The sequence below is a fragment of the Camelus dromedarius genome, chromosome 27, assembly GCF_036321535.1.
Source record: "Camelus dromedarius isolate mCamDro1 chromosome 27, mCamDro1.pat, whole genome shotgun sequence".
Taxonomy (NCBI): domain Eukaryota; kingdom Metazoa; phylum Chordata; class Mammalia; order Artiodactyla; family Camelidae; genus Camelus; species Camelus dromedarius.
The window spans coordinates 9,815,127-9,826,030 of NC_087462.1; the positions used below are offsets into that span (position 1 = coordinate 9,815,127).

Genomic DNA, 10,904 nt, shown 5'->3' on the forward strand with positions numbered 1-10,904 from the left:
CTACACTGAGCTATACCCCACTCCCCTAAACATTTATGTAAAAGGTTTTGTGTATGTCCATCCTTAATTCTCTTAGGCATAATCTTAGGTGTGGAAATGCTAGGTCACACAGTAGCTCTATGTTTAATCTTTTGAGGAACTGCCAGACTGTTTTCCAAAGTGACTGCACCATTTTATATTCACACCAGCAGTAGTATGTAAGTTCCAATTTCCCACATCCTCGTCAGCACCTCTTATTTTCTTTTTAATTATAGTCATTTTAGTGGGTGTAAAGTGTTACTTCATTGTAGGTTTTCTTTAACTTAAAAAATTCATTTTATATGTTTATGCATTTATTTTTAGCTCATTGTACTTTTGATTTGCATTTCCTTTTCATGTGCTTATTGGCCATTTGTATATCTTCTTTGGAGAAATCTATTCAGATCATTTGCCCTTCTTAAAATTGGGTTGGCTTTTTTTTAAACAAATTTAAAAAATTGCAGGTGTGGGGGGAGTAATTAGGTTTGTTTGTTTGTTTGTTTGTTTATTTATTTATTTATTTATGTTTAATGGAGGTACTGGGGATTGAACCCAGGGCCTTGTGCTTGCTAAGCACCTGCTCTACCACTGAGCTATACCCTCTCCCTCCCTGGGTTGTCTTTTTATTGAGCTGTCAGCATTCTTAATATATTCTGTATACTAAACCCTTATGAGGTATATGATTTGCAAAGTTCTCCCACTCTGTGGGTTGTCTTTTCACTTTCTTGGTGGTACCCTTTGAAACACAAAAGTTTTTCACCTTGAAGTCCCGTTTATTTACTTGTCTTTATTGCTCATGCTTTTGGTGTCATTGTCTAAACCAAGGTCATAAAGATTTACCCATTTGTTTCCTTCTAAGAGTTTTCTAGTTTTAGCTCCGACGTTTAGGTCGATCCATTTTAATTTTTGTATATGGTGTGAAGTGGGGATCTGTATCAGTTTTCTAGTGCTGCTGTAACAAATCACCACAAACTAAGCGGCTTAAAATAACACCAACTAGCTTACAGATCTGAAGGTGAGAAGTCAGAAATGGATCTTACTTGGCTAAAATCAAGGTTTGGCAGGACTGCATTCCTTACAGAGCTTCTCAGAGAATCCATTTCCTTGCCTTTTCCAGCATTTAGATACTGCCCACATTCCTTGGCTCACAGCCTCTTCCTCCCTCTTCAAAGCCAGCAACAGTGGGCTGAGTCTTTTTCATGGCATGATTTCTCTGGTTCTCCTTCTTCTGCCTCCTCCTTCCATTTTTAGTGACCCTTGTGATTACATTGGGCTCACCCAGGAAACTCTTTTAAGGACAGCTGATTAGCAACCTAATTCCACCTGCAACCTTAATTCCCCCTTGCCAAGTAACCTAAAATATTCACAGGTTTTGGAAATGAGGGTATGGACACCTTTTTGGGGGGCCCCTCATTCTGCCTATTACAGGGTTCAATTTCCTTCTTTTGCATATGACTGTCTAGTTGTCCCAGCACCATTTATTGAAAAGACTATCCTTTTCCCATTGAATGGTCCTGGCACACTTGTTGAAGATCCATTGACTATAGACCTATGGTTTGTTGTTGTTTTCATCTCAGTTCTATTCCATTGATACATATGTCTATCCTTATGCCAGTACCAGAGTGTTTGATTACTGAAGCTTTGTAGTAAGTTTGAAATCAAGACGTGTGAGTCCTCCAATTTTGTTCTTTTCAAGATTGGTTTGGCTATTTGGGGGCCTCTTGCAATTCCACATGAATTTGAGGATCAGCTTGTCAATTTCTACAAAAAAAATCAGTCAGAATTTTGATAGAAATTGTGCTAGATCTGTAGACCAATTTGAGGAGTATCACTATCTTAACAACATGAAATCTTCCAATCCGTGAACATGGGATGTTTCTCCATTTATTTAGATCATCTTCAAATTTTTTCCAAAATGTTTTAGTTTTCAGTGTACAAGTCTTGGACTCCTTTTGTTAAATTAAGTACTTCATTCTCTTTGATGCAATTGTAAATGAAACTGTTTTCTTAATTGGCTACTGGTTTTAAAGATGCACTACCTGTGCAAATCCCATTGCACTTACTACACTCTGCTAAACTCTGGTTCTGAGATGTGGTCCAGTTGCCCAGGCTCACCAGGCCTCCTCCCCTTTCCAGCTCTCCCTGCCCATGCTATTCCCTGAATGTTCCGTCATATCAGCCAAGGATCACTTGCCTCAGTCTGGGAACTTCCCCAGGCAAGAGCCAGGGTAGAGGACGCAATAGGTCCTCATGGAGATACAGGTTTCCAAGGAGAATGTGCAGAAGAAATTCAACAAGCACATTTTCAGCCCCTACACTCTGCCATAGGTCAGGGGGCTTTCGAGGACTCAGTGAACAAAACAAATATCCTTGCCCTCATCAAGCTTATACTTAGAAGGTTCAGGAATTTCAAAGTCCATCAAAATGCGCCCTCCTCCAGGAAACCTCCTATCTCCTACCTCCACCTCACCACACCCCACGTCCCCTACTTCGGGTATCGAAACTCTAAGCTTCCCTCTCTGGCCCTGCCCTGATACCCGGAGGTTCAGCGCAACTGCACGGGCTCTGCCTGTCCGAACCCAAGAAAGAGCTCGATGAGGACGCAAAGAATCAATGAGCACGGCCAGACCTACTGCCCGGCCCCGCTGGGACTTCACTCGTGGGACTGCGCATGTGTCAAAGGCGCCGAACGCTGTGCGGCCGGAGCAGCCTTTACGCAGGCGCACTAGCGGCCGCCGGGAAGGCTTCCGCCTCCCTGCCGCCGCTGTCGCCATGGCCGCGCCGGCCCCCGGCCTTATCTCAGTCTTCTCGAGCCCGCAGGAGCTGGGCGCGTCGCTAGCGCAACTGGTGGTGCAGCGGGCAGCATGCTGCCTGGCGGGGGCCCGCGCCCGCTTCGCGCTCGGCCTGTCGGGCGGCAGCCTCGTCTCGATGCTGGCCCGCGAGCTACCTGCCGCCGCTGCTCCCGCCGGGTCCGCCAGCCTCGCGCGCTGGACGCTGGGCTTCTGCGACGAGCGCCTGGTGCCCTTCGAGCACGCCGAGAGCACGTACGGCCTCTACCGGGTGAGAGCTACGGGGGCCGCTGGGGGCCAGGCCCAGCGGGCCCCACCCATTGCCTGAACCCGGCTACGGGGGCCAACGGGGGTCATTTCGAGAAGGCCGCGCCCGCCGCCTGAACCTGGCTATGGGGATCATGCAGGGTCACACCATGCTCTCTGCCTCTATCTGGACTGGAACTGGGAATGGTCGCTGGGTTCCCTGAGGTCCCATCTAGGCTACACCTCCGGGTGGACCAGTGGGGCTTTGTAGCTCCTCTTGATCCTTTATCCGGTAGCCAGGAAGAGGGAGTGGCATTGGCCAAGACGTGGATTTGAAACGGAGTGGCCCATTCCAGGTCCTAGAGAAGTTCAGGCGCCACAGCCTCTTCGCATGAAAAGGCAGAGTTAGGGAAGAGCCAGGCACGAGGGATCAGGTGTGGAAACGGCTTCAGTTTCCCCATTCCAACCTGGACGAGTTCTCAGTTGTCTCCATGCAGCTTGCGGCGCTGATGACTTGGAGGCTGGTTATCTTTGGCCTGGGGCCCAGACTCCTATAGAATCAGAGAAACACTCCCCATTTTACAAAAAGGGAAACTGAAGTTTGGAGGAGATGTGGCCTGCCTTGACACCCCCGCCCCCGCCGTCTCCTCCCCCCTGGGCTGCATCTGAATCAGCTCTTCCTACCCCAAGGAGGAAAACCCACCCAGGGATGTGTGGGAGGGGTAGGTTTGGCCAGCAGCCTCAGCTCACTCAGGTCCTGGGTGTGCTGAATTCTCTTGAGCGGATAATTTTCTGTTGTTGTGGGGGGTTTTTTGTTTGATTTTGTAATAAGCAGGAAGATTTACTGATTACCAAGTGCTTTATTCATATCATCTCATGAAACTACACAATAGCCTATGAGGTGGGGGTTGTTAGTAACTCCATTTCATAGACAGAAAAACTGAGGCCATAGTATCTCCATCTCCATAGATGGAGAAGAGGAGAGTCACCCAGTGACCAGTGAGGGAGCTGGGGTGTGAGCCTCCTGGCCCAAGCCTCCCCAGACAGCACCTGGGACACAGCTCAGGAAAGGGGCCCTGTTAAAGTGTGTTTTCCTGTGTATATTCCTCCAGAGCTTAATTAAAAAGTGAGTTCTTGTTTCTTTTTACTTTGCATGACTTTGAAAGACTTTTGATTTGTTTTAATTAGGAAAACTATTTTTGCTCAAGTAACAAAATTCTAATGAAACAGTAAAAGAGAAAGTACAGATATTCATTGTGTCCAATTTCCAGCACTAGGGACAGTTCACTCCCAGGACTCATTGCGGGGCAGGAGGCAGGGGCACCAACACACAGGGCAGTAAATAAGGGAAATCCACTCAGAGCCATAACATAATGCAGCGCGGACAGAAGAGAATAGTATAAGATGGTAGTAAGTGCCAAGGAAGAGGTAGTGGGCATCCATCAGCCTGGGTGGTGGGCAGCGAGGGGCTCTGAGGTGACGTTTGAGCTGAGCCCTGGAGGATGTGACAAGCTGATCATAGGTGAGCTGGGGTAGAGGGGAAGGAAAAAGATGGTGGGAACCACTGAGGGGTGAGGATTTACTCCTGCCAGTTCCCCCATGAGGAGAACCATCTTAGTTCCCTGGGGTTGCCATAACAAAGTACCACAAACTGGGGGCTTAAAACAACAGAAATTGATTCTCTCACGGTTCTGGAGGCCAGAAGTCTGAAATCAAGATGTCAGCAGGACTGTGTACTCACCCTCCAAAGGCTCAGTGGGAGGATGCTTCCTTGCTCCTTCCAGCTTCTGGTGGTTCCAGGTGTTTCTTGGCTTGCGGCCACATCACCACAATCTCTGCCTCCATCTCTATGTCACCTTCTCTGATTCTCTCTTTGTGTCCTCTGTTCTTATAAGGATGCCAGTCATTGGATTTAGGGCACATCTTAAAGCACAGTGACCTCATCTTAAGCTATGACATCTGCAAAGACCCTCTTTCTAAATAAGGTCACATTCAGAGGTTCCGGGTAGAAATGAATTTGGGGGGCCACTAAGCAACCTAGTAAGGGATGCAAAGGCGTTCCCTTTCGTGAGGGTGGACCCTGTGCACCCTGGGGGTCTCTAAACCTGAATGGTTCAACCTGCGCCATGGGCCTTCTGCTGTCCAGGCTAGAAGGGTTAGCTGGGGCTACCTTTCTGGGGATGTTTACCATGAACTTGCCTGATCAGCCAGCAGTTTCACTTCTAGGAACCTGCCCAACTGATGACACCCAGCCTTGGGCACCCTGGAAGCCCATCCTGAGGAAGAGGGAAAAGCTCTGAGCCTGCAGGGGAAGGGCAGCTAAGGTGGGGCGTCAGGTGACAGAAACGGGGCACTGATGCTCCCTCCTGGCTTTGTGGTACAGTCCTCAAGGGTGTGTGTAGATGGAAACTTTGGTCAGAGCAGATCTTTCCAACAATGGATCTGATCCTCTCCAGCTCACACACCCACCTTGGCTCCCCATCGCCCTCAATCCAGAACCCACACTCCTCAGGCCAGCAATTGGTGGGGGCTCAGCCCCATGAGATCTGGTGGGTTAGCCCATGTTCATGCCACCTCTCCTCTCTGCTCCAAACACACTATTTTTGCTGTTTCCCTGCTTTCACTTTGCGGATCAGCTCAGCATTGCCTTTGCAAAGCTAGTTCCTGTCTCAGAAGAGGTACCAAGGTGAAGGTTGCCAGCGTCTATCCCAGAGCAGATCAGAGGCCCTGGGGCTCATCACTGTGGGAGAGGGCTAGAGCCCTCTGCCTTGCAGGAGGCCTGACTCCTAGTGTTTCTGCATTAACCCCGCTGATCGGAGGCTGGGGCGCTGGCTATGTGCTGGGCAGGCTCACCCTGTAGAGGCAACCCAGAAGAGAAATCGGTGCTTATCACAGTTACATGCAGGATACACAGTTACCAAGCAGGAGCATAAGGGAGGCATAGGCAGGGGTGGCTGCTTAGAGGAGGCACCCTGAGGGATGTGTAGGAGTTTCCCAGGCAAGGGCAGCAGCTTGTGACCTGGTTGGGGCAGGAAGGTCAGCGGGGCTTTGTGGAGGGCAGAGAGGGGTCAGGTTTTATTCTGAAGGCGCAGAGGACCCTGGGGGTTTAGAAACAGGGCAGTGGTGTGGCCAGACAGGTGCAGGCTGGGGCCAGGAGTCTCCCAATCACGATGGACTTCAGAGACCCCTGGCGGAATGCCACTGAGAGCCACCAGGATCCCAACTCATACAGGAAATGGGTGTGATGACAGTCATGTCTTCATGTGGAGGATCTGGGTGGTCATGTGCATGCCCCCTGCCTGCCATAAACTGTTTCTGTTGGTGACCATGTGCCTCTGTCTGCCATAGACCCACCTGCTCTCCAGGCTGCCTATCCCCGACAGCCAGGTAATCACCATTAACCCCGAGCTGCCCGTGGAGGAGGCAGCTGAGGATTATGCCAAAAAGCTGAGACAGGTGAGTCCCTGGAAGCAGCTTCAGGGAGACCTCATCTACCCAATGGCCACTCGCAGGGGGGCAGAGCAGCCTGCCAGTGGCACTGAGTGATTGTTGCTGGCAGAAACTACCCCTAGGGACAAATGGCAGACCTCTTGGAGGATTCCCCCCTCTAAGAAGCCACAGCCCTACCCTGGGGGGCCCCAGGTGCAGCCTGGCCTCTGACACCCTGCTAGTGGGCCTAGGTCTTCATATCTTGGCAACAACTGGGGACAACATCTCAGGACTGTCTTCTTTCCCCAATCAGGCCTTTCAAGGGGATTCCATCCCAGTTTTTGACCTGCTGATTCTGGGTGTGGGTCCCGATGGCCACACTTGCTCACTCTTCCCAGACCACCCTCTCCTGCAGGTAAGCACACCCATGAGGGCCCTGCTTGTGCCCAAGCCTCAACCTCTATCATCTGGGGCTTCAGGAGGGCTGGAGTGTTGGCAGAGTCAGCCTCTGCCAACAGGCAGACCTGCTGGGCTTAACTCTTCTGAGCCTCAGTTCACCCATCTTAAAACATGGGCCTTAAATCAGATACCACAAGATTAGCAGGGTGGCATGGAATGATGGATGGACAGTGCCTGGCATGTGTGAATACTCAAGAAGTCAAGTGATGTCCTCCTGTCTCCATCTTGGGCCTCCCTCCCCCAGGAGCAAGAGAAGATTGTGGCCCCCATCAGTGACTCCCCAAAGCCCCCTCCTCAGCGCGTGACCCTCACACTTCCTGTGCTGAACGCAGCTCGAACTGTCATCTTTGTAGCAACTGGAGAAGGAAAGGCAGCTATTCTGAAGGTAACAGCTGAGGGCCGCCTTCCCAAAAAGGTTGTGGGCATAGAATATGGCCTCAGACACTATTGTGCTGAAAACACCAGATCCCAAGATACTTCAGTAATTCTTGGGTTGAAGGGAAGATGAAAACTGCTGACTAGTTAAGTGTTAACAATTATGAGATGAAATTGAGATGAGGCCAAAGCTGTGTTCAGAGGTAAGTTCAAAGCACTTAATGTGCACATGTGTGTGCACGTGCACATATACTTAATTATTAAATAGGAAAGAATTGAAATAAACAAATCAAGCACTTAAGAATTAGAAAAAGGAACAATAACATAAGTCTAAGAAGAATCAGCAGAAGGAATAAGTGAAATTCAAATCAGAAGTCGATGAATTGGTTAATATTCTTAAGAGCTTAATGGTAAATAGGTCCAAAACATAGATAGACCTCTGGCATCAGGCAGAATTCAGATTTCAGTGTCCATGAGTAAAGATTAGTTGGGACCCAGACACACCCATTTGCTAATGAGTCATCTGCTGCTGCTTTTGACCTGTAACAGCAGATCTGAGTAGCTGGGACAGATGAGGTGTGATCGGCAGAGCCGAAATAGTGACCCTGGTCTTTGCAGAGAAGGCATGCTGACCCCAGTATGAAGCAGTCACAGGTGACAGAAAGAAAAGGACCCCATCCCTGCTGATTGCTGGATGCTAGGACATGTGGGAAGGGCTACATCACCTCTTGTGGGGTATGAGATCTCCGAGGGGCGCCGAAGGTGCAGGACCCCATGCTTCTGCCCTTTCCATACAGCGCATCTTGGAGGACAAGGAGAAGAACCCGCTCCCGGCTGCCCTGGTCCAGCCCAGCACGGGAAAACTTTGCTGGTTCCTGGATGAGGCAGCGGCCCGACTCCTGACTGTGCCCTTTGAGAAACATTCCACTTTGTAGCCGGCACCAGAGATGTTACAGCTGGGACCACACGCAGCTTAAGTGGGCTGTGACCTTCCGGGGCTGGGCCCCGCTGCCAACATGCTCCGGGCTTCATTTTAGAAAAGCCAGGCGGTGCCACTGGAAGCCGACGGGATCTGCCACCAGCCCTGCCCCGGGGGCTTGGCCCGTGAGCAGTGGCTCTGGCCGACTCAGTTATTAAAAGGAATATTTGTTTGAAAAATTCTCCACTGTCTCATGGTCCTTGGTGGGCAGCGAGACCCTGGGTACCCGGGTGGAGCGCCTGACCTGCATCCCTCATCCCAGCACGTGGAGGGCAGGGGCGGGCACCCCAGATGCGTTTTCTGAGGCTGCCACAGCAAAGCACCACAAACCGGGTAGCTTAAAACAACTGAAATTTATCTCACAGTTCACGAGACCAAAAGTCTGAAATCAAGGTGTTGACAGGGTTGGATTCTTCTGGACTCTGCAAGAGAATCTGTCCCAGGCTCCTCTCCCAGCCTCTGGTAGGCCGACAATTCTTGGCCTTTCTTGGCTGGTAGACACATCACTCCAATCTCTGCCTCTGTTGTCACATGGCCTTCCCCCTGCATGTGTCTCTCTGGGTCCTTTCCTATTCTAATAAGGACACCTGTCATTGGATATAGAACCACCCTAAATCCAGGATGAGCTCATCTCAGGATCCTTAACTAATTATGTCTGTAAAGACGCTTATTCCAAATCAACTCACATTCTGAAGTTCCAAGGGTTAGGATGTGGACGTATCCTTTTTTTAAAAAAAGTGTTAAAATACACATAACTTAAAATTTACCTTCTTAACCATTTTTAAGTATACAGTTCAGTGGTAACTCAATACATTCACATTTTTAAGCAGCCGTCACCACCATCCATCCCCATAACTCTTTTCATCTTGTAAATCTGAAATTCTGTATCTATTAAACACAACTCCCCGTTCTCCCGTCCTCCTGGCCCTGGCAACCACCATTCTGTCTTTATGAATCTGACTCCTCTGAAGTGCTTCGTATAATTGGATCATAGGGTATTTGGCTTTTTGAGACGGGCTTGTTTCACTCAATGTGTTGCTCTCAAGGTTCATCCATGGTGCAGCAGGTGTGAATTTCCTTCCTCTTTAACATAAGCAGATACCACATTGTGTTTTTCCATTCATCGATCAATGGACACTTGGGTTGCTTCTATGTTCTAGCTCTTGTGAACAATGCTGCTGTGAACACGTGTACAAATAACTCTTTGAGAGCCTGTTTCAGTTCTTTTGGATTTACATACAGAAGGGGAATTGCTGGGTCATATGCATATGGTAATTCTATTTTTAATTTCTGGAGGCACCTCCACGCTGTTCTCCACAGCAGTTGTATCATTTTACATTCCCACCAACCCAACAGCGCACAAGGGTTCCAATGTCTCCACATCCTCACTCACACTTGTTGTTTTCTGTTTTTTGGAGTGGCCTGTTTACGTACCCTTTGGCGGGACACAGTTCAACCCCTCACACTCACTTGGCCGAGCTCCCGCTGCACACACAGGGCCAGTCCTGACCTCTACATTTGGCCGTGCTGCAGGCCTGCTCAGAGCCTTGAATGCCCCAAGATGCTGCTTCTTTGTGTCAAAGCTGCAGCCTTTGCCCAGAGCATGTCTGCTCGTGGCCCACCTGTTAACTTTGCCTGGCTCCAGGGACCTTGGTGGGGGAGGCTGGTGGGCGAGGGAGGTGGGAATTGAAACCTCAAAGCCGAAACAACAGAAAGGGAAGTTTCCTTCAACATCTTGTCCGGGTTGATTACCCAGATGTGAGAGGGAGGAAGTGGTATAGGACCTGAGTGGAAACAGACTGAGAAAAGCAGAGGAGAGGGTTGGAAGGAAATCAGCCCAGGCTGGGCAGCAGCAGGTGGCTGTGACCCCAAAGCCACTGGCTGAGGCCAAGGCAGGGGGGCTGAGAAGTGAAGGGTAAGTGATAAGATAGGTACAGGTACCCCGTGTTGGGGGCCCTGCCTGGGCTACCCTTGAACCTAACGTTTGCTCCTCATCCACTCCCCTCCAATCCACCTGCCTGTGCTCTTCCTGGAATCCACCAACCCCATTCCCACCCCAGGGCCTTTGTATATGCTGTGCCTACTGCCCAGTATTCTCTTTCTTCCAGCTTTTTGCATGGCTTGGCCCTTTCTTCCTTCAGGTCTTGGTGCAACATAATCTCCCTGATCCCTCCTCACCCCTTGTATTTTCTATTTCTTCTTATTCCATTTTTCTCCCTTTCCCTTATTATCTGACAGTTTTGTTATTGTGCTCGCCAGTGGTGCATGGGAGCTGGACTGTGGTCTGTTTTGCCTACATCTGCATCCCCAGTGCTTAGCTCAGGGCTGGCACATGGCATGGTATGGAGACTTGTTGAAAGCAGAAATGAATCCTGGTGCATTGGTGAGGATTACAGTCAGATGTTCCTGGTGGTTTAAACAGAATGGAGGTCTAGCTCTTTCTCTGGAGGGAGGCCCCCCAGAACTGGTGAAGCAATGTCATGAGATCTTTGGGGAACCCCTCAAGTGACATCATAGTTGATTCATTGTCAAGTGAGTTTTACCTCATGCTCCAAAGTGACTGCTTGTGCTCCAGCCATTATGTCCATGTTCTGCCCACTTGAACTCGA

The 10,904-nt window shown here is 49.7% G+C and overlaps 1 protein-coding gene across 1 annotated transcript; it reads left to right on the forward strand.

Moving 5' to 3' along the window:
* Window positions 1–2,737: 2,737 nt before the first annotated feature.
* On the forward strand, window positions 2,738–8,477 carry PGLS (6-phosphogluconolactonase). Its single transcript, XM_010995093.3, has 5 exons — window positions 2,738–3,078; window positions 6,402–6,509; window positions 6,796–6,897; window positions 7,186–7,326; window positions 8,114–8,477. Exons 1-5 carry the CDS (start codon window positions 2,791–2,793, stop codon window positions 8,249–8,251), a joined length of 777 nt encoding a protein of 258 aa, XP_010993395.1. The 5' UTR covers window positions 2,738–2,790; the 3' UTR covers window positions 8,252–8,477.
* Window positions 8,478–10,904: the final 2,427 nt, after the last annotated feature.